The sequence below is a fragment of the Oncorhynchus mykiss genome, chromosome 29, assembly GCF_057628025.1.
Source record: "Oncorhynchus mykiss isolate SJ-2025 chromosome 29, ASM5762802v1, whole genome shotgun sequence".
Classification (NCBI taxonomy): Eukaryota; Metazoa; Chordata; class Actinopteri; order Salmoniformes; family Salmonidae; genus Oncorhynchus; species Oncorhynchus mykiss.
Window position 1 is genome coordinate 29,347,207 of NC_143050.1, and position 24,294 is coordinate 29,371,500.

Consider the following 24,294-nt stretch of genomic DNA (forward strand, 5'->3'; position numbering starts at 1 on the left):
ATCATATGTTAAGAAAATAAATTGTAGAAATAGGCGGAGTGTATATGATTGTGTCAACCAAGTATATTTTCACGTCACTGACACCTCGCGCGAGCGCTACGGAAGAGGAAGACAGAGGCCCAACTCGACCGGAAATCTTTCTTCCTCCAGCAGGTAGCGTTTTTCCGTTGTTTCGCCCACCAAGCAAAGAGTTTCGTTTGGAGGTCAATAGTGGTTTCCATCCAATTGGCGACACATTTTCATGCGAATATTCTAAAATCCGCATAAAAATAATATTTCCCCATCAAACATGTGGATACAAGTATGTGCGTGAGGAAGTAGGCCACATTAAACTATATTTTGCGGGTGAATTCGGATGTTCTAAATATAAAATTAGATTCCATCGCATTTTCAAATCTACCGCATTTTCAAATCTATCTCACAAAATAATGTTGCGTTATATAGCGAGTGTGCCACCTCCGGTATTGGCAGTTAAATTCTTGCCAATATTGCGTGTAATAGCCTTCATGATGAGATTATTATGGACAAAAGAGAGATTATTTTGTCAAATGGCAACCAAACATCGATTATCATGTCACCAGAATAAGACCCTCGATATTTATTGGAAAGGACCATCAAGCTCATCACCTTGCACTTTCACCACCATGTGAAGTTCATTATTATTTAGTTCGTATGTAGCCTAATAAACTGCATGCTTTACTGAGGAGTCGTTGTGGGAATACCGCGCAACATGTTATCACGTGACTCCAAAGTGTTTCCACCGACATTTCTCACATAGGTTTTTATTTGATCAAATAGAAGTGTCATAAGGTTTCAGTTATGAGTGTACTGATATAAATAGGACACCTTAAATCCAGGCAACTTGATTGTTGACTTGATTCATGATGATGACTGCTAGCTAAGATTTTGAAAGTATGACGTTGACATCATACAGGCTGTGTATGTTTTGGTTTTACAAAGATGTGTAAATAATAACATCCAACCAATTAACTGCATACATTTTTTGCCAATCCTCAGTTCCAAACATGTATTTTTCTTCTCTTTGCACATGATATATTTCCCTGCGCGCATATGGCACACAGTTGGTGGTCAGAGCACGTCTCTAGAGCCACTGAGCCGGAGGAGCGTGTATTAATCCTGCTGTAGGCCTAGGACTCATTGCGGCCAGCACTATCATGGCAAACGAACGAATAACATTAACGAGTCAATCAGAAAGACATATCGTGACTCTCGAGTCAGTAAAAAGAGTCGTTCAAAAATAACTAATCTTTCGCAAACTGCACATCACTAGCATTTCTGCTCAAGCACGGCCAACAGCAGTAGGGTACAGATTTTCATGCGAATATTGTAGAATCTGCATTAAAAAATATGTGCATTTTCCTACTGGTATTTCCACCAAATGGACTTGTTGCATAAAAATCAGTGCGTGATGAGGTAATGCACACAACTTAAGCAAAAAGTAGTCTACGTTTTCTTGTAGTCCTACCGATTTAAAAATCTAAAGTTGAACATGTTTCCATGGCTTTTTCAACTCTGATAGTTTTGTCACAAAAACTGTTGTTAAATAGCAAATGTGCCTACTCTGGTCTTGGCACATGCACTCTAGCCAACAGCTTGCAGATGCTGGTAGGCCAGTATACACTGCATGGTTTCCCTGACTTCTCTGATCCACCTCTAGCAGACACCATTCTGTATACTTCTGGCCCATCTTTGGACACTGTGTTAACTAACCTCCAGACGAACTCTCCTTCCGTGGCCTCCAACTGCTCTTAAATGCAAGTAAAACTAGATGCATGCTTTTCAACTGATCGCTGCCCGCACCTACCCGCCCGTCCAGCATCACTACTCTGGACTGTTCTGACTTAGAATATGTGGACAACTACAAATACTTAGATGTCTGGTTAGATTGTAAACTCTACTTCCAGACTCACATTAAGCATCTCCAATCCAAAATTAAATCTAGAATCGGCTTCCTATTTCGCAACAAAGCATCCTTCAGTCATGCTGCCTAACACCCTCGTAAAACTGACTATCCTACCGATCCTTGACTTCGGCGATGTCATTTACAATATAGCCTCCAACACTCTACTCAGAAAATTGGATGCAGTCTATCACAGTGCCATCCGTTTTGTCACCAAAGCCCCATATACTACCCACCACTGCGACCTGTACGCTTTCGTTGGCTGGCCCTCGCTTCATATTCGTCGCCAAACCCACTGGCTCTAGGTCATCTATACGTCTTTGCTAGGTAAAGCCCCGCCTTATCTCAGCTCATTGCTCACCATAGCAGCACCCACCCGTAGCACACGGTCCAGCAGGTATATTTCACTGGTCACCCCCAAAGCCAATTCCTCCTTTGGCCGCCTTTCCTTCCAGTTCTCTGCTGCCAATAACTGGAACGAACTGCAAAAATCACTGAAGCTGGAGACTAATATCTCCCTCTCTAACTTTAAGCATCAGCTGTCAGAGCAGCTCACAGATCACTGCAACTGTACATAGCCCATCTGTAAATAACTCATCCAGCTACCTCATCCGCATACTGTTATTTTTTTGTTGTTGCTCCTTTGCACCCCAGTATCTCTACTTGTACATTCATCTTCTGCATATCTATCACTCCAGTGTTTAATTGCTAAATTGTAATTATTTTGCCACTATGGCCTATTTATTGCCTTACCTTCCTCAACTTACCTCATTTGCACACACTGTATGTATACTTTTCTATTGTGTTATTGACTGTATGTTTATACCATGTGTAATTAATTATGTGTTGTTTTTGTCGCACTGCTTTGCTTTGTCTTGGTCAGGTCGCAGTTGTAAATGAGAACTTGTTCTCAGCTGGCCTACGTGGTTAAATAAAGGTAAAATAAAAAAATAGCCATAGTGAGACCATACACCATATAATTGCGTGACTCCAAGTTGAATTGGATATGATGGTTATTATATCGATATTTGCGCATAAAGGCGTTTCCACCCTAATTTCTGGCATAATTCATTTTAATGACACAAAAAGATAGCACCAGGTCGAGCAAAAATTGATGTACACATTTATAATATTGTACCGAAACTTCCTGTTTCCATCACAGCTGTCATGATTTTTTAATTCTGGAATGACTTGGCATAAAAACTCATCATGTAGACTAGCCTACCAGCACAGGCTAATGCTTGACTGACGTTACACAAATAAAAAATATTATAATATATATTATAAAAAATATTATATCCGTAAGAATCTAATCATAGACTAACCTACCCACACACAGTATCTGCGAGCTGTTGGCTAGAGGGCGTGTGCCAAAACCAGGTTAGGCACATGCAGCCTAATATTTAAGGCAACAGTTTTTCTGACAAAACTATCGGTAGAGTTGAAAATGTGATGGAAACATTGAACATTAGATTTTTATTCGGTACATGAACATTTAAACGCAAAAAAGTAAATTATGTTTGCCCTACCTCATCACACAGATTTTTATCTGAAGCAACTCAGTTTGGTGGAAACACCACTGGTGGGGAAAATGTGCATATATTCTTAATGCGGATTTTCAAATATGTGCATGAAAATCTGTCACCAATTGGATGGAAACCTAGCTAGCGATGGTAAAAAAAAATACATTGTGAGTGTCTGAAAAAAATTATAGCACTATTACTGCCTATATGAAGTAGATGCCAATCTGAAATGACACAATGTGTTGGATAATTAGTAGGCTTATCCCCCTAATTGCCTGGAAAAACCCCACTGATGATGAGTGGAGGTAAAAACATGTTCTTAGCCTACCTACATCCAATCATGTCCAAATGACCACATAGGAGGACATCATTATGTCCAAATCATAGGAGGACCTTGATGGTTCACCTTTAAACAAAGAAATTTGGTTTAAACAAAGAAATTTGGCTTGTCACCAAAAACACTCACAAACTTTTACAGATGCACAATCGAGAGTATCCTGTCGGGCTGTATCACCGCCTGGTACGGCAACTGCTCCCCCCACAACCGCAAGGCTCTCCAGAAGGTAGTGAGGTCTGCACAACGCATCACCGGGGGGGGGCAAACTACCTGCCCTCCAAGACACCGACACCACCCGATGTCACAGGAAGGCCAAAAAGATCATCAAGGACAACAACCCCCCGAGCAACTGCCTGTTCACCCCGCTGTCATCCAGAAGGCGAGGTGAGTACAGGTGCATCAAAGCTGAGACCGAGAGACTGAAAAACAGCTTCTATCTCAAGGCCATCAGACTGTTAAACAGCCATCACTAACATTGAGTGGCTGCTGCCAACATACTGACTCAAATTTCTAGCCTCTTTAATAATTAAAAATTGGATGTAATAAATGTATCACTAGTCACTTTAAACAATGCCACTTTATATAATGTTTACATACCCTACATTACTCATCTCATATGTATATACTGTACTCTATACTATCTACTGCATCTTGCCTATGCCATTCGGCCATCGCTCATCCATATATTTATATGTACATATTCTTATTCATTCCTTTACACTTGTGTATTAGGTAGTTGTTGTGAAATTGTTAGATTACTTGTTAGATATTACTGCATGGTCAGAACTAGAAGCACAAGGATTTCGCTACACTCACATTAACATCTGCTAACCATGTGTATGTGACCAATAAAATTTGATTTGATGTATCGTTTTTAAATGTGCTGTGATTCAGACAATTTGTGCTTCAAATCAACATTTATAGGTATAGCGGCCTGCTTGGTGATTAGCCTAGTGTACGCTATTCAGTCTACACACGATTCATGAATAGATGTCCCCACCAGCATATTTCCTTATTTTCAATTCCTGTCAATCCACAACTTCCCCTCCATTCAAGCTCCTCTGAAGTGTCATCTGGCATAGAACCATGACACATCGACTTAGGCCTCCCCACACTCAGCATTCCATTCTGAAAGGGACAGGATGCATGTGAATGCAGGAAACATTGCCACCCAAGACCCTCCAAAAAACAATGCAAATGAATACATGAATACATTAGGACTAGCATTAGCATGAGAGGTTGTTTTGTAGATTTTGTGAGTCAACCATAACATTTGGTCACATTCAGTTTCTATCTTCCTCTCTTGGTTTGGAAATAGAATAGTTTTCAGAGTACATACCTCTTGAGATTGCTACTGGCACCAAGTTGGTCTCATCACGGCAACACAGTCTGAATGTTAATAGATTTGCACCCACTGATTCTTAATGGCTAACGCCGGCCAATTCCCACATTCTTGCAAAGGCTCACTGGTGCAACAAATTGGATGAAAACCTACAGGAGTTTTTTTATGTGAATGTATAATATCTGCTGACTCCAAAACATAGGCCTAGGCTACTTCACTGACCAAGAGGGAAATTAAATACCATATAGAAGGATTAACAGAATTTCTGTGACCCTACTGATTTATCTACTATTTTTGCGTTCTGGTTCCCAAAAAATGCCTTCTAGGTCATTTGTTTCATTGTCACTTGATGAACTTACCAACATGACTACTGAAGGGCTATGTGATGTAGGTAATGGGCAGAGCCTTCTATTGCAATAAAGGTATTTGGTGATTATGAATAAATGGGTCAGAATGACTCAAATTACAACTCCCACAGGAAGCAGCACCAGCTCAGTCAAAAGTAGGTTGCTTGGTTCAAGTGAGGGGGGGACATACAAATTCCTCATCCAAGAATGACAGAAAATTCAGTAAAATCAATAAAAACACACACAAAAAATAACAACTAATATGGCAGAGTTGGAAAGAAGGACAGACAAATCTGTTTCCAGTTACTGAAGTCCTATGCACATCAAAGTAAGACCCTTTTCTTTGTCCATTTGAAATACACTTCCCCTTTCAAAAGAAAAATCACCCATTAAATATGTGTTAGTGATGTAAAAAAATGATGCATTTAGGCTATTTGGGTGATGCAATCTCTTTGTTTGTGCAACTACTAGAATTCAGGACACTTTCAGGTTTCCTCGATTTCAACACCCTCTTGTCTAGTGGGTAATGGAAACTAGTGGTGAGGTCATAAGATCCTGAAATAGATTCTGAATAGACTGAGGTCCCAGGAGGTAAAGGCAAAAAAAGGCCATGGTGGCGGAGTAAATACAATATAGCAAGTAAAACACTGGAATGGTAGATTTGCAGTGGAAGAATGTGCAAAGTAGAGAGAGAAATAATGGGGTGCAAAGGAGCAAAATAAATAAATAAATACAGTAGGGGAAGAGGTAGCTGTTTGGGATAAATTATAGATGGGCTATGTACAGGTGCAGTAATATGTGAGCTGCTCTGACAGCTGGTGCTTAAAGCTAGTGAGGGAGATAAGTTTTTCCAGTTTCAGAGATTTTTGTAGTTCGTTCCAGTCATTGGCAGCAGAGAACTGTAAGGAGAGGCGGCCAAAGGAAGAATTGGTTTTGGGGGTGACCAGAGATATACCTGCTGGCGCGCGTGCTACAAGTGGGTGCTGCTACGGTGACCAGCGAGCTGAGGTAAGGGATGACCTGAAGCCAGTGGGTTTGGCGACGAGTATGAAGCCAACGAGAGCGTACAGGTTGCAGTGGTGGGTAGTATATGGGGCTTTGGTTACAAAACGGATGGATCTGTGATAGACTGCATCCAATTTATTGAGTAGGGTATTGGAGGCTATTTTGTAAATGACATCGCCGAAGTCGAGGATCGGTAGGATGGTCAGTTTTACAAGGGTATGTTTGGCAGCATGAGGGAAGGATGCTTTGTTGCGAAATAGGAAGCCAATTCTAGATTTAACTTTGGATTGGAGATGTTTGATGTGAGTCTGGAAGGAGAGTTTACACTCTAACCAGACACCTAGGTATTTGTAGTTGTCCACATATTCTAAGTCAGAACTGTCCAGAGTAGTGATGTTGGACAGGCGGGCAGGTGCAGGCAGCGATCGGTTGAAAAGCATGCATTTAGTTTTACTTGTATTTAAGAGCAATTGGAGGCCACGGAAGGAGAGTTGTATGGCATTGAAGCTCGTCTGGAGGGTTGTTAACACAGTGTCCAAAGAAGGGCCAGAAGTATACAGAATGGTGTCGTATGTGTAGAGGTGGATCAGAGACTCACCAGCAGCAAGAGCGACATCATTGAGTTATACAGAGAAGAGAGTCGGTCCAATAATTGAACCCTGTGGCACCCCCATAGAGACTGCCAGAGGCCCGGACAACAGGCCCTCCGATTTGACACACTGAACTCTATCAGAGATAATAAAGACATAAATACAAAAACAAGTCTTTATTTTTCCATAACTGGATTGACAACAACATAATTTGGGTTAAACAATTATTGAACAATGAGGGCCAACTATATGATTATCAAGAATTTATAACAATATAACAATACTCCAAGTGCAACTGTTGAGGATTTTGTAGCCTCAATTCAATATGAAGGAATTTACATGTTAAACTATAAATGTAATAACATGTATATATGGAAACTATGTCAATATGTTGCTATTCCCTCTGCTAAAATGTACTGGAATGCAGCCCTAGGACAAGTAAACTGGAACAAAGTTTTGTTGTTGTCTGGTAAATATTGTATATCTAATAAGGTGAAAGAAGTATCATACAAACTCATTCATAGAATCTACCCTGTAAAGATCTTTATCATACACAGATTTAAAATAGCTATTGATAACAAATGTGTATTTTGTGGTTGTGACCCAGACTCTTGACCATTTTTTTTGGGACTGTTCTTATGTTAGAAGATTTTGGACTGAGTTAGTCATTTATTTTAAAATAAACGACTATGTTAATCTGAGGGACTCTGATATTCTGTTTTGTTTCGATCCAAATGATATGGACCCTGATTTAACTCATTGTTAATTTGTTTATCTTTCATGGAAGATTCTTTATCCATAAAACGAAAGTGGGCAGAGAACAAACCCCACTTCACATTATTTAAGATATCATTTCAATATTACTTAGAAATGATCAGTAAATGTAAAAACAAAAAAGCAATACGCACCATAAAAGTATTTAACAAATTGAAAATGAATCTTGATATGTAATTCCCCTGTCTGTTAGGTTTATGTACTCTTGTTTATGTACTCTCGTACATGTACACTGTACATCCTAGCAGTTCAGATTAACAGCCCCATGCAGATGCCTCACTTCATGTTGCCAAAATTCAGAGGCCTACTCCTAAAAGTCCACCCCCATTGAAAGTATTCGTTTCCAATCAGAGATTAGTTTATCACATTAAGCACTACTAAAATCTTTCTAATCAGAGATGTCTTTGAAAACTACAGCTACATTGTTGCAGATGTAGCAGCTCTTGAATGGATGGAGAATTTAAACCGGAAGTACGTTTATGTTTTCTATTTTTGCTTTTTGGTGCTGCATTCATTCAAAGCCTACGTTTGCGGCTTGTCTGAAAACGATGTCTGCAATGGAGGTCCCAGGACCAGAAAGCGATTGGAGAAGCCCTGCATTCCGACAGAAAGTTGTTGCACAAATGTGAGACAATTTAGTTTTATTAAAACTTTGTAAACGTTGCGATATTTTATTTACTCCGCTATTATCACGACAGTGGCTAGCCATCTATGTTAGCTTCGCTACTGAACATGCTTGATGTGAGGCCGTAAGCAATGCATCATCTGGGTTGATGCAGTTAGCTGCATGTGTTCTAATTTGACCATAAAAAAATGCCTGCAGTTTGAGAACTTTTGAGACGAACTAATTGGCGTTCAGCTAAAGGTTAGCCAAACTAGCCTTTGCTATTGTTACTTCGCTTCCTATGTAACTAGCTAGCTAATGTTAGCTGGCTAGCTAGCTAGATGCGAGGTATAGTCATCACAGACCCGGTGACATTTCTTCTTGGCCTCATTTAGAGTAAATTGCAGTTAATCATCCATGAATATAATATCACTGGAATGTGTGTTAGCAAAATACAGCAGGCAAAAATATATAATCTTCCAACATTCGTTTGATCTTAATCTCTTTTTCAGTGAAGAGGCGATGAGAAAGGCTGGGACTGCACACACGAAGTCCAGCAATGATATGGAGAATCATGTTTATGTCAAAGCCAAATCTAGAGTGAGTGAACGTTTTTTAGTAGTAACTAGTAACCTCATCATGGATCACCAGACAACACTCAGTAACATTCTATATAATTAACTGGAATTATTGAAGAATGACCATCTCATCTACACTGAACCAAAATATAAACGTAACATGCAACAATTTCAAAGATTTTACTGAGTCACAGTTCATATAAGGAAATCAGTCAATTGAAAGGAATTCATTAGGCCCTAATCTATGGATGTCACATGACTGATATACATCTGTTATTCCCAGAAAAAGTAGGGGCGTGGATCAGAAAACCAGTCAGTGCGACAACCATTTGCCTCATGTAGCGTGACACATCTCCTTTGCATAGAATTTATCAAGCTGTTGATTGTGGCCTGTGGAATGTTGTCCCACTTCTCTTCAATGGCTGTGCGAGGTTGCTGGATATTGGTGGGAACTGGAACACACTGTTGTACATGTTGATCCAGACCACCAGCATGTCTGATGAGTATGCAAGCCATGAAGATCTGGGACATGTTCAGCATCCAGGAATTGTGTGGAGATCCTTGCGACATGGGGCCGTGCATTATCATTCTGAAACATGAGGTGATGGCGGCGGATGAATGGCATGATCCTGTTACGGTATCTCTGTGCATTCAAATTGCCATTGATAAAATGCAATTCTGTTCGTTGTCCTTCGTTCATGCCTGCCCATACCATAACCTCACCTCCACCATGGGGCACTCTGTTTACAACATTGACACCAGCAAACCGCTCGCCCACACAACGCAATACACACTAAACTGTCTGCCATCTGCCCGGTACAGTTGAAGAGCACACTTCTCCAGTGTGCCAGTGACCATTGAAGGTGAGCATTGGCCCACTGAAATCAGTTACGACGCCGAACTGCAATCGGTTCACGCCCCTGGTGAGAACGACAAGCACGCAGATGAGCTTCCCTGAGGACGTTTCTGACAGTTTGGGCCGAAATTCTTCGGGTTGTGCAAGCCCGCTGTTTCATCGGCTGTCCGGGTTGCAAGTCTCAGACGATCCCGCAGGAAAAGAAGCTGGATGTTGAGGTCCTGGGCTGGCGTGGTCTGCGGTTGTAATGTCGGTTGGATGTATAGCCAAATTCTCTAAAACAATGTTGAAGGTGGCTTATGGTAGAGACATTAACGTTACATTCACTGGCAACAGCTCTGGTGGATATCCCTGCAGTCAGCATGCTAATTGCATGCTCCCTCAACTTGAGACATCTCTGGCATTGTGTTGTTGAAAAAACTGCACATTTTAGTACTCTTTTATTGGCACCAGCACAAGGTGCACCTGTGTAATGATCATGCTTTTTAATCAGCTTTGTGATATGCCATAACTGGCAGGTAGGTGGATTATCTTGGCAAAGGAGAAATGCTCACTAACAGGGATGTGAACAAATGTGTGCACAAATGGAACATTTCTGTGATCTATTAGTTGAATTTACATGGTGCATTTATATTTTTGTTCAGTATAATAATGGTGTTATTGTTTAATTCTGAACAGGAAGAATACTTGTCCCTGGTAGCAAGGTTGATCATTCACTTCAGAGACATTCGTAAGTACCCCACATACTTTTCCTATCTGCAATGTAGGTCTAACTCTTGTTCATATTTTGAGACAACTATTCTGTAAAGTTGAGTTACGTAATGGTATATTTTTTGTTTTGCAGATAAAAAGGCACAAGGAGGAGGTCTGGGTGAGTTGTGATTTTGCTAAATATGTTTTCCCTTACTGAAAGACATTCAGAAGAATATCTATGTAGCTACTCATGCCGCTACCCATGTGTAAAATGTATATACTGTCTCCCCTCATCCAGATCCCATGAATGCCCTGACAAATCTCACAGGGGTTCCAGGGGGCATCGCCATGGGGCCTAGGCCACCTGGTGCACCCATGGGTGGCATGGGGACCATGGGGCAGATGCAAATGGGTCAGCATGCAATGGCAGGTGTGGCTGGAAATCCTCAAGCGAGTGAGTGTATTTCTGAAGCTATTTAACGTTCTCACGTTATTCATGTTTATTTGAATGCTGCTGTCTGTTAGCCCACAGAAACAATTGGATCAGTAGCCTACTGGTCATGACATTTTGATTTTCGATCAGGGACCTCCAAACTCATATTCCTGTGTCCTCCATGAGGCTCAGAGCATGTGAGCAGAGATGAGTGGGAGCAGAGCGAGGAGCAGAATTTGACTGCAGCTGGGGAAATGGACGTGGAGCGCTCTGTGTGCAGTGAGCTGGATTTCCGACCGCTCAACTCGGCTCACAGGCACTGCTCTACACTCATATTTCTGTTTCCTCAGTAACGCTCAGGTGTAGTGCTTTTCCTCCAGGGCTTTCCCCAAGTTCTCAGCTGGAGGATGTGTGTCTGTTTTGTCCTCATCCTCCCTGTAGTAGGAGGTCCAGGGCAGATGCAGATGCAGCAGATTGCCCAGCAGCAGTCCATTCAGTTCCAGCAGTTCCAGGCACAGCAGCAACAGACAGCCATGCAACAACAGCAACAGACGGCCATGCAGCAGCAGCAGACAGCTATGCAACAACAGACAGCCATACAGCAGCAGCAGTTTCAGGTCCAGCAGCAGCTGAAGCTGCAACAGTTACAGCAGCAACACCATCAGAACCAACAGCTCCAACAGCAGCACCAAAACCAGCAGCAGCAGCAGGCCCAAAACCAGCAACAACAGAACCAGGTATAACAGGGATGCAAACTTGTCCATTTTTGACGATGTTCGCCACTTGGATCTCAAAATAGGTCATCTACGTGAGTTGTGTAGAGCTGTAAAAAACGGACAAAAAGTGTGCAGGCATCACCCATAGTGCTATACGAAAGAGCCTCGAACAGATCTTCTCCCTGTGATCACTACCTTCTCTCTCTCTCAAAATGAATGACTGAGCACAGAATGTATCCCTACACGGCCTACAAATAGAATATCAGAGCGTGATGTCAGATTTGTCATGTCAGAATGAGTGCTTCATCCAATATCACGTGACAGCTGTGAGCAGCCAGCCACATCACCTAACCAGCCATTAGCCTACTCGGCTGCTTCTCTGTCCATTCTTTCTGTGCATCTCCATCAGTTTTTAAATGTTATTTTGCCGTGATGGCGAGCTGGGGTGTGCAGACGTTATTGGAGCGGCTCGCTGCGCAAGTGAAGTGGATACGCCTCTTTTCATTTCGCCTGTAAGAACAATAAGGGCAGTTGGCTTCGCTGTCACCCAACCTCTTAGTGCCATAGAGGAAAAACGGAGCACATTGACAGTCAGGTTTGCCATAAGTTTCTAGCCCAAACCACTCCTTACCGGAGCTACCATCTCCCCCTTTCTACCTCTAATTGGTACACATTTTATATAATTTTATAAACCATGTCGCTGGCAATTTTAAACTACTTGCGCGCCTCACATTTTTGGATGGATAATAAGTGATCAAGGGACAAACCCTGTGGTATCATGATACTACTTGGTATTGTGATACTTGGCCTGGTATCACATCGTTAGTAAAATGTTGGTATTGTGACAATTCTTTTCACCTTTGGCCCCTCACCAGTTTGTGTCCCTGTATAAGCTCCAATCCCCACCATGATGGCATGCCTAGATGTACATCAAAAGCTAACAGAGACATACAGAAGGCAGTTCAATTGGTTGATCTTTTGGTAAATAAATATAAGGATAAAATGTGCATATTTTGGGGCTTCAAATAATCTATATTTAAGTATTTACATGCCTTCCCCATCTCTTTTCAGATGCACCCATCAAGGCTCCAGCAACAACAGCAGATAGTTCAGTTACAACTCCAACAGCAGCATGCCCAGGCCCAGGCACAAGCTCAAGCCCAGGCCCAGGCCCAAGCACAAGCCCAGGCGCAGTCCATTCAGCACATGGTCCAGCAGCAGCAGCAGGTTCAGGCCCAGTCTCAGCCCCAGGCGGCCCAGCTACCCCCCCACTCCCAGCAGCAGCAGGGCATGGTGCCCCAGTCTCTCGCTGGACAGATGACCTCCACACAGCACGTGCCCATCAGCTCGCTCAGTCAGCAGCAGCAACAGCTCAAGATCCAAGCATTGCAGGTAAAGCAGAGGTGGTGTTATGGAAAAATATGGAAAGATATGAACTATGTTTAGTTCACCCTCTGTAGAATAGTGGTGACCTTTTTATTTTCCACTCTAAATTCGTAATCTCGAGTCTCTGGGATAACACACCCATTCCAGTTTTTATTTTATTTTTTTACACACCCCTCTGCTTGCTTCCCTATGCGGGTGTGCGTGTGTGTTTGTGTATGTGCTGTGTTCTGTTTGTGTGGCCAGGCTAGAGCGATACAGCAGCAGCAAGTCCAGCAGGCCCAGCAGGCAGCGCAGCAAGCCCAACAGGCGGCAGCCCAGGCCCAGCTAGCTGCAGCAGTACCTGGACAGGTAAGAGCACAGCACTGCAAGCTGATGTGTAGTGGGACTCATTGACTGACTGGGGACTGCCACTTGTCACTGAGCTTGGCCTGGAGTGAGTGCACGCTTTCAGATTCACCCCTTTGAAATTTCAGCAGTTGATTTAATTTTGGGTCGCAAGCTCTTCTGTTGGTGTTAAATGACTTGAGGAAGACACAGGATATTTCTCTGTGTTGCCCGTTGCCATACTTAAGCTACTGTCATAGCCAGGAGGCAGTAATGCTTGTTTTATAGCTCAATGTTACCTACAGAGACTTAAGTTAGCATCTATTCTAATAATTGCACTGTTGCTGCTTGATGTCTCAGGCTAAGGGGTTCTTAGGTTTGAACTGAATGATGGGTCTCCTACATAACCCAGGAAATCAATTTAGTTTGTTGTCATTTGAATATGATGCTTTCTGAGAATTCCTTGATAGGCTTGTTACTCCTGTCTCTATCGCTTCCAAGCAAAATAGGGATGGAGCTAGGATTCACTTCCACAAGCCACTTCCCCCATCCCTTTCTTCTCTACCAAACTACAACTCACCTTGACCTCTTCTCCCCCCGCTACTTCTCCCTATTAAAAATCCCTGGAAGTGTGCTACTGCATTTCTCAGAATGTAACCCACGGGTGGGCTGCTGAGAGAAAATAAAGTTGATCTCCCAGAGGATGTCTCTTTATTGTACCTCACAGCAACGTTAGAATGTCTTGGTCCCCCTCCATGCATGTGTGTTGTTCATGCAGTGAATGCTGCAACTGCATGCCTACTCTGCCCTGCAAACCAACAATATTCATTAACTCGGCTGCTACATCTACCAGCGCTACTGTTACTGTAGATGCAAATACAGGGCCCCGATTCTCTCATCCAATTGACCAATAGATACTGTTTGGGAAATCCCTGCCAAACCTCCTACTGGGGGTACCAGTGAGGTTCCACCATTCAAAATGCAATGCCTATCTACGCAACCGTTGTTTGATGAAACCATTGAAATAGTTTCCAGACTAGAATGTTTAATAAATTAATGTTGAATAATTTAGTAACCAAAAATTGAGATCTATGTTATTTCTAGTCAGTTGGCAATGTTGACCTACTGCACTTAGCTAAGCCATTTAAATAACTGTCATACACACTGCATGGTTTGGCCTAAAGAGGAGAGGGCGCATGTTCCCACTGGCTACGGCTGGCCTCATCACTGTTGTCATAGCAACTGCTTGTTCTGACTCCAGAGACAGGGTCACATGCTTGGCAAAGCTGCCTGGCTGTCTCTCTCTCACCAGGGTTTAAGATATGACTGTAATTGTGGCTCTGTCTGTGTGTCAATGAGTGTGCGTCCATGTGTTTGTGCATGTCTGCTTGTGTAATGTATTTTACAGATTTTGCTCCTGGGAGTGTGCTTGCATGTGTCCGAATGTGTTTTTTTTTGTGCGTGCATGTGCATCATCTCCGCTAATGCATTGCATTTCTTGTTTTGCTTGTGACATGTATGTTGTCCCCTCTGTCCTCCAAGATGATGATGCCCCGCCTTGGGATGCAAATTCCACCCCGGTTGCCCCGCGCTGCCCCGAACCCCGCCATACCTCCAAACTCTGCTGCCATGGGAGGACAGCAAATGCCACAGGTATTTACGCCAGGGTAGAGTGACCAGGTAGTCTTCCTACTCTGACCTGACCCTCATGGTGACCACCACTTCTCCTAAAACCGTGTCCCTCTGGTGTGCTTCCTTATGCCAACCCTCATCCCTCAGTGCAGCCCTCAAATCTCATCCCCACTCTACCCAAACCTCCACTTCTGCTTCTTATACAGACCAGTGGAATTAGATCGGATAGTAAACATCTGTTCTCATGCTCAGTATAGATATGTATGTGGATTCATGGAAAGAGAGCTGTGCCTTTTACAAGCAGGTTCCCATTTGGAATCCATTAAGGGCAGGCCTATAGATGTGATTGGGAATGATGTTGTTTATTTTGCTCAGTGTAAGGGCGTCTGGCCAGTATTCATTGTGTATGGTAAGTACCAGTAAGACAAGTATTTTCTTCCTATCTTCCTCAGTAGGCACTCAGGCCCTGGTCGGTGTAATGGCTGAAGGATCTTTTCCCCCTGCTATCTAGGATGGATGGTAACGTGATGCAGCATCCAACCAGCTAAAGATGTGCTGGGGTCTCCAGTGATTGGTTCGTCTGGTGTGAGCCCCCAATTTTTCTTTTCACTCCCTCCATAGGTTCAGCAGCACCAGATGATGTCATCGCCCTCGCCGGTACAGGTGCAGACCCCCCAGTCCATGCCCCCCCCTCCCCAGCCACAGCCATCCCCACAGCCCCCGTCCTCCCAGCCCAACTCAGTCAGGTGAGCAAAGATGACAAGCCCACTCTCTCCCTTTATGTGGTGATTTTATTGACTTGAATATGCCATTTTTATTTCAGGTCTAGTCTTGAAATAGAATGGCTTTCTCTGGTGTCAACTGTATTGTGTTTCTTCACAGCAGTTCTGGTCCCACACCGTCGCCAGGTGGCTTCCAGCCTAGCCCATCCCCCCAGCCCTCGCATAGCCCAGCCACCGCACGCACCCCCCAGAACTATAGCGTCCCCTCCCCAGGACCCCTCAACACCCCAGGTACTGTCCCAACTCCTCGTTGGAGCAGAGGTGGGGGCCTTAGCCCCTAAATATCATACCTTATAGTAAGGATTGTTTTACTTACTATAGTTTACATCCTTAAATCGGCTCTATGTAGGATTTTGATTTGTCTGGAACCGTATCATTTTCTATTTACATTCTATGCCAAATATTGGAAGACCAATCAAGCCTTTTCCCAGTGTCCCCAAGACTATGTAAACACATTGAATGTACCCGAGGATTCTAATTGTTGTCCCACGTGGTTGTCTGGTGACGTGAAGGGAACCCCAGTTCAGTGATGAGTCCATCCGGGGCCAATCAGCAGGAGGACCAGCAGTACATGGAGAAACTCAAACAGCTCTCCAAATACATCGAGCCGCTGCGCAGGATGATCAACAAGATAGACAAAAATGAAGGTATGCATTCACGCCATGCTCTTTCTTACTTTTCTTGCCACTCTTGGCTGTTCCCACTCACTAAAGGGAGTTTGTGTTCCCAACAGATAGGAAAAAGGACCTGAGTAAGATGAAGAGCCTGCTGAACATTCTCACTGACCCCAACACAAGGTAAAATAATACAAGTGTGTTGCTTATGTGTGTCAGTGTCCATCCAAGTTTGTCTCAGCAATGGTTATTGAATGATATCTCCTCTCCCGGACTTGCAGGTGTCCTCTCAGAACCTTACAGAAGTGTGAGATAGCACTGGAGAAACTGAAGAATGATATGGCTGTGGTAAGCATGAGACTGTGTTGATAATCTTTGTGCTGTTTAATTGCTCCTTGGTTTTCAAAAGGTCTTTCTGTTGTGAATTCCTAAAGGTTACCCATTGAATGTGAATCGTCAACAATTCAACAAAACATTTGCTTATTTAGCTCCTTAACAACAGTCTTTTTCCTAAACCTGTTCTAGCCGACGCCACCCCCTCCACCTGTGCCCTGCACCAAGCAGCAGTACCTGTGCCAGCCCCTCTTGGATGCCGTCATGGCAAACATCCGCTCGCCTGTCTTCAACCATTCCCTGTACCGTACCTTCGCCCCAGCCATGACAGCCATCCACGGGCCGCCCATCATGTGAGTTTACCCTAACCACTCCTTCATGTCCAGAAACACTACACTTTAGGTCAGGGTAGGAAAGTATTTTTCGACGGGCATTGTGGAGCATCCCTGCTTTAGATCTGTCTACCACTCTGTCGTTGATACAAGACCATCCTCATTTCCTACAGTGCATAGAGAAAGTGTATTAAAGAGTACAGAAGCTGTGGGATCAGGCCGTCATCTGACACCCATGTCTATTCTCTCTTCACTCCACAGGGGCCCCATCATCGCGGCCCGGAAGAGGAAACACGAGGAGGATGACCGTCAGACCATCCCCAACATCCTGCAGGGGGAGGTGGCCCGTCTTAATGCCAAGTTCCTGGTCAACCTGGACCCTTCGTTCTGCAGTAACAACGGCACTGTGCACCTCATCTGTAAACTAGGTGAGTTAAGGGCTGAGGTAGGCAACTAGTAGATTCAGTCGCGGGGCGATTTTAGTTGGAGTGGATGTTCTGCTAATTGTTTATTTTATTTTATTTAACCTTTATTAAACTAGGCAAGTCAGTTAAGAACAAATTCTTATTTACAATGATGGCCTACCAAAAAGCAAAATACCTCCTGTAGGGACGGTGGCTGCAATTAAAAATTGAAATATAGGACAAAACACACATGACATGAGACAACACTACATAGAGAACAGTACAGCATGGCAGCAACACATGACGACAACATGGTACAAACATGATTGGAAACAGACAACAGCACAATGGGCAAGACGGTAGAGACAAAAATGCATTACGCGAAGCAGCTACAAGTGTCAGAGTCCATGATTTGAGTCTTTGAATGAAGAGATTGAGATCTGTCCAGTTTGAGTGTGTGTTGCAACTCGTTCCAGTCGCTAGCTGCAGCGAACTGAAAAGAGGAGCGACCCAGGGATGTGTGTGCTTTGGGGACCTTTAACAGAATGTGACTGGCAGAACGGGTGGAGGATGAGGGCTGCAGTAGATATCTCAGATAGGGGGGAGTGAGTCCAAAGAGGGTTTTATAAATAAGCATCAACCAGTGGGTCTTGCGATGGGTATACAGAGATGACCAGTTTACAGAGGAGTATAGAGTGCAGTGATGTGTTCTATAAGGAGCATTGGGGGCAAATCTGATGGCCGAATGGTAAAGAACATCTGGCTGCTCGAGAGCACCCTTACTTGTCGATATATAAATTACGTCTCCGTAATCTAGCATGGGTAGGATGGTCATCTGAATCAGGGTTAGTTTGGCAGCTGAGGTGAAAGAGGAGTGATTACGATAGAGGAAACAAGTCTAGATTTAACCTTAGCCTGCAGCTTTGATATGTGTTGAGAGAAGGACAGTGTACCATCTAGCCATACTCCCAAGTACTTGTTTAAGCTCTAAACCCTCAGGTAGTAATAACACTGGGGGGGGCATTATTCTTACCGAACCACATGATCTTTGTTTAGGAGGTGTTCAGAACAAGGTTAAGGGCAGAGAAAGCTTGTTGGACACTAAGAAATCTTTGTTGTAGAGCGTTTAACATCAAATCCGGGGAGGGGCCAGCTGAGTAGAAGACTGTATCATCTGCATATAAATGAATGAGAGCACCTCCTACTGCCTGAGCTATGTTGTTGATGTAAATTGAGAAGACAATGGAGTCTAGGATTGACCCTTGGGGTACTCCCTTGGTGACGGGCGGTGGCTGAGACCGCGGATGTTCTGACTTTATACACTGCACTCTTTAAGGTAGTTAGCAAACCAGGCAACGACCCCTCAGAGACACCAATACTCCTTAGCCGGCCCACAAGAATGGAATGGTCTACTTTATATAAAAATAGCAGCACAACATTGCTTAGAATCAAGGGCAATGGTGACATAATTTAGGAAATTTAAGGTTGCAGTGACACATCCATAACCTGAACGGAAACCAGATTGCATACCAGAGAGAATACTATAGACATCGAGAAAGCCCGTCAGTTGATTGACACATTTTTCCAACACTTTGATAAACAGGGCAAAATAGAAATTGGCCTATAACAGGATCAGCTTGATCTCCCCCTTTTAAATAAAGGATGCACCATGGCTGCCATCCAAGCAATGGGAACTTCCCCAGAGAGGAGAGACAGGCTCAGCGATGATAGGGGCTGGAACCTTAAAGAAGGATCTAAACCACCTGACCCAGATGGGTTTTTTGGGGTCAAGTTTAAGGATCTCCTTTAGCACCTCAGACTCAGTGAGCGCCTGCAGGGAGAAACTTTGTAGTGGAGCAGGGGGGAAAGTGGGAGGAGTATCGGGGCTAGTCGCATTAGAAGGGCTGGGAGATGAGGAAATGTTGGATGGGCAAGAAGGCATGGCTGAGTCAATCACTTATGGGCCAACCGCTAGTGTAGGGCATTAAGAGATGAAGACCGGGGGAAATCTCACTATTCTCTCTCAAATATAAAATAAATTGATGCCTGACGTTATTCCTTGCCTCTCTCTTCCAGATGATAAGAACCTGCCAAGTGTGCCTCCTCTCCAGCTCAGCATCCCAGCAGACTACCCAGACCAGAGCCCTCAGTGGGCAGACGACGGGCAAGTGTATGGTAAGACACACTGGCTTCTCTGTACCCATACATTGCATTCGGAAAGTATTCAGACCCCTTAACTTTTTCCACATTTTGTTGTTACAGCCTTATTCTAAAATGGTTAAAAACATTTTTTTTTCTCATCAATCTACACACAAAGTGAAAACAGGTTTTTAGACATTAAAAATAAAACACATACCTTATTTACATAAGTATTCAGACCATTTTCAATGAGACTCGAAATTGAGCTCATCCTGTTTCCATTGATCATCTTTGAGATGTTTCTACAACTTGATTGGAGTTCACCTGTGGTAAATTCAATTGATTGGACGTGATTTGGAAAGACACACACGTCTATATAAGGTCCCACAGTTGACAGTGCATGTCAGAGCAAAAACCAAGCCATGAGGTTGAAGGAATTGTCCGTAGAGCTCCTAGACAAGATTGTGTCAAGGCACATCTGAGGAAGGATACCAAACATTTCTGCAACATTGAAGGTCCCCAAGAACACAGTGGCCTCCATCATTCTTAAAAGGAAGAAGTTTGGAACCACCAAGACACTTCCTAGAGCTGGCCCTCGGCTAAACTGACCAATCGTGGGAGAAGAGCCTTGGTCAGGGAGGTGACCAAGAACCCAGTGGTCACTCTGACAGAGCTCCAGAGTTCCTCTGTGGAGATGGGACAACCATCTCTGCAGCACTCCACCAATCAGGCTTTTATGCTTACTGGCTAGACGGAAGCCTGTCCTCAGTAAAAGGCACATGACAGCCCACTTTGAGTTTGCCAAAAGGCACCTAAAGGACTCTGACCATATGAAACAAGATTCTCTGGTCTGATGAGACCAAGATTGAACTCTTTGGCCTGAATGCCAGGTGTCACGTCTGGAGGAAACCTGGCACCATCCCTGCAGTGAAGCATGGGGGTGGCAGCATCATGCTGTGGGGATTTTTTTTCAGCAGCAGAGACTAGGAGACTAGTCAGGATTGAGGGAAAAATGAACGGAGCAAAGTACAGAGATCCTTGATGAAAAGCTGCTCCAGAGCGATTAAATCCTCAGACTGGGGCGAAGGTTCTCCTTCTAACAGGACAACGACCCGAGCACACAACCAAGAAAACGCAGGAGTGGCTTCGGTACAAGTCTCTGAATGTCCTTGAGTGGCCCAGCCAGAACCCATTCTAACATCTCTGGGGAAGAGACCTGAAAATAGCTGTGTAGCGATGCTCCCCATCCAACCTGACAGAGCATGAGAGGATCTGCAGAGAATGGGAAAAACTCCCCAAATACAGGTGTGCCAAGCTTGTAGCATCAGACTCAAGGCTGAAATCGCTGCCAAAGGTGTTTCAACAAACTACTGAGTAAAAGGTCTGAATACTTATGTAAATGTGATATTTCAGTTTATTTTGTATACATTTAAAAAAATGTCCAAACCTGTTTTTGCTTTGTCATTATGGGGTATTGTGTGTAGATTGAGGGGGAAAAATAAAATTGCTGAAAAATGCTGTAATGTAACTAAATGTGGAAAAAGTCAAGGGGTCTGAATACTTTCCGAATGCACTGTATTAGTCAAATTGACTAACTTTGGGTGTAATGGAGAAAGTAGCTCAACATTACCATGACAGTTTAAAATGTTACATATATATTTATTTATTTTTAGCTCGTCTCAGGTTTCAATGCATTTTCGAGTTGATTTATGCTTTACTTTGTCTTCCTCTACTCTCCAGGTGCTAACCCCTTCCTACAAAACGTTCACAGAAATATGACCTCCAAGCTCCTACAGCTCCCAGACAAGCACTCAGTGACTGCACTTCTCAATACTTGGGCCCAGAGTGTCAGACAAGCCTGTCTTTCAGCAGCATAGACAAGAAGCTCACCTCACCTGTCCAGCATAACTTATCACTAAGACGGTGCAAACTGGAAGGAGTGGGCTACCACATCTTGGAGCACCAGCTCTCCCCTATCACTAGGGTGTGCTGCTGAGGGTTCTATACAAACTGTATTATGAGAAGGTCCATTTGGGATGAGTTATGTAAAGAATTTTGAGTTGAGAAAATGTATAACCAATAACTGAACACGTTGCGGTGTAAAGCTTTGAAGTGTGTGTGTGTGTGTATATACTCATAAGGGATTTTTGTTTTGTTCTCATGAATAAAAACTTTTCTGTTCATCTGTGTTTTCATGAACCTAGATACAGGTAACTTCCAAAATAAAGGAAACACTTCAGTAAATGAGTGATACGAAGTATATTGAAAGCAGGTGCTTCCACAATGGTGTGGTTCCTGAGTTAATTCATCAATTAACATCCCATCACGTTTAGGGTCATGTATCAAATGCCCAGTAGCTCATTGTTTTGGCTACTGTGGCTAGAAGTGATCTCAGTGTCTTGGAAATAGGTGTCTCAAAGGATTACAGGGGGTTTAAATGGTGTCTGTCACCAGATTTTAACACAGTTGAACACTTATGGGAGATTCTGGAGCAGCACCTGAGGTGGTGTTTTCCATCAACAAAACACCAAATTATGAAATGTCTTGTAAGAACGGTGTAGCATCCCTCCAATAGAGTTCCAGACACTTGTAGAATCTATGCCAAGGCACGTTGTGGCCTAACACCCTACTTTAAGACACTGATGGTGTTTGTTTTGGCAGTTACCTGTACATCAATAAGACAAAATACAACTAACTTGACCAACAACGCCACACCAAAATACGTTTAATAGGGAGAAATATAAATGTATGTACATTGAACTTAAACTTTATAAGTTAGCATTCAGTCAGTGGTAATTTACTGGAAGTCCTTCAATGGCCATGGTAGGAGTCTGTACTTTTGTTAGTGTGGGCTGGGCCTGCTGTACTGCTAGTCCCTCAATGCATTGTTTCTCAGCCTGATCCTCTGTGGACACATGACATTTTTAACAATGCTTTTATATAATAAAAAGTAGTTCATTGCATCCGTGGTGGAGCCCAGTTTCATAATATTACCATATATCCCAGCCTTAGTTTTGAAGTAATCACGAAAAAACAGGCCTTATTTTGTGGCATTTTTCACCCTGCCAGCTCCTATTAGTTATATTGAACACTGTGGCACCAACTCCCCTTCTGAACGTTCTAATCCCATTTTGTTGTACTATGTCACAATGGCAGCTTCGCTATAGTTGGCAATGGAGACCTACCTGCTCACGTTGTTTATAGTTAATGTAAACAACAAAATGTTACTCTGAGGTTGTCCCATTGTTTACTATAGGGAAATATAGGTATGTCTGTCTATTTTGCCAAATATCTCGCAATGTGTATATTTTAGATTTTTTTAATTGGACACCATTTTAATCATGAGAATCTCTTTCTAATTAAGTAAGGCTGGGCAGTGTATCTCGTCATCAAACGCTAGACCATTTTTCCTCCTACTTCCTCGTTATGCAGACACATAAGCACACTTGGCACCATTGAGGTGCGGATGTTTACTTTCTACACGAGATGTTATTTTTCAGTTTTGTCCTAAGAACAGATTGTAGTGGTAAAATAAAACGGGATACAAGCTTCACTCCAGTCAAAACAGGCTCTGCGAACATTCGATTCCATTCATTTGCTATGGGCACGCGCTAGTGTTCCAGTTTAGCCAACGTTCTAAAGTCGTTTTCAGCCTTGGGTGAATTTTGACTCGTTCTATTGTCCAGCCTCCTTCTGTATCTCCCTGCGATTCTGGAGTTCAGGCTATTTGAGGGCTGGGAGGGTCACCCTTGCCTGGTTCCCAAAAAAGGTGCAGGGACATGGAGGAAGCAGTTCAAACATAGGTTCTGACGTGTCATTGTCCTGTAGTTGCAACAACTGAATATTCATCTGAAGCAATGCACCAGTGTTGCCAACTCCTCAGTCAGGAAAGTAGCTACAAGTCGCTAAATGACGTCATCGCAGAATTTGCATAATTGGCCATGTGAACGTAATTGTGATGGACGCTGTAGAAGAGGGGAATAATGTCGTGGGAGACAAAAAGCGAGTAAAAAAACACCCCAAATATGTTTAGAACTACAAATGAACTTTCTTCTATCGATTTGTTTTTTTTATATGTCACAATTCCTTGGGACCGGCAACAGTGACCCAAAATAAACACTCTGGCGGAGTTACTTCGTTTTTTTGTTTAGTTTCCAGAATTTGGTTTGGTTTTAACCTCATGGTCCACTTAGGAGCCTACAACAAGTCACAGTAAAACATAAACATTTTTAACCATAAAATTGTTTTACAGTAGAATCTACATTAACAATCTAAATGGACCAACAAGAGACAATATAAAAAACTGTCAATGGCAATGTGAGAAAATTATGGTAACTAGTCTGGCCCTAATTCAGGTTAAAAAAAAATACGTAAACCAGGGAGGGATCAGCCAGCGGCGGCGATTCATTTGCAGTCTGGACACAGAGAGGTGAACATCTCCTGCTCTGACTGCAGCTGGGAGGCACTGCTGTGCGAGGACTGGGCATCCTGGGAGTGCTTTGGGACGGGGGTGAGTCCCACGGCAGCACCCGCTGCTCGTTGAGAAGAGTAAGAACGATAGGCGCTTTCACGTCAGTCTCCAACAACACCAGAAAAAGTCGCTAGATTTGTCAATAGTTGCTTTTTTGA

The 24,294-nt window shown here is 43.2% G+C and overlaps 1 protein-coding gene across 12 annotated transcripts; it reads left to right on the forward strand.

The window, feature by feature from the left end:
• The first annotated feature begins 51 nt into the window (after window positions 1-51).
• On the forward strand, window positions 52-21,846 carry LOC110509746 (mediator of RNA polymerase II transcription subunit 15). Of its 12 annotated transcripts, none has more exons than XM_021590827.3 (20): window positions 52-153; window positions 3,923-4,165; window positions 8,361-8,464; window positions 8,956-9,043; window positions 10,556-10,607; window positions 10,722-10,748; window positions 10,869-11,024; window positions 11,445-11,740; window positions 12,791-13,111; window positions 13,349-13,453; window positions 14,972-15,082; window positions 15,683-15,807; window positions 15,944-16,074; window positions 16,356-16,490; window positions 16,577-16,640; window positions 16,739-16,805; window positions 16,983-17,143; window positions 17,384-17,550; window positions 19,603-19,701; window positions 21,406-21,846. In XM_021590827.3, exons 2-20 carry the CDS (start codon window positions 3,923-3,925, stop codon window positions 21,540-21,542), a joined length of 2,589 nt encoding a protein of 862 aa, XP_021446502.3. In that variant the 5' UTR covers window positions 52-153; the 3' UTR covers window positions 21,543-21,846. The 12 variants fall into 12 exon arrangements, with proteins under 12 accessions (XP_021446502.3, XP_021446501.3, XP_021446500.3 ...); XM_021590826.3 differs by having other exon boundaries at window positions 15,947-16,074; XM_021590825.3 differs by having other exon boundaries at window positions 11,448-11,740.
• Window positions 21,847-24,294: the final 2,448 nt, after the last annotated feature.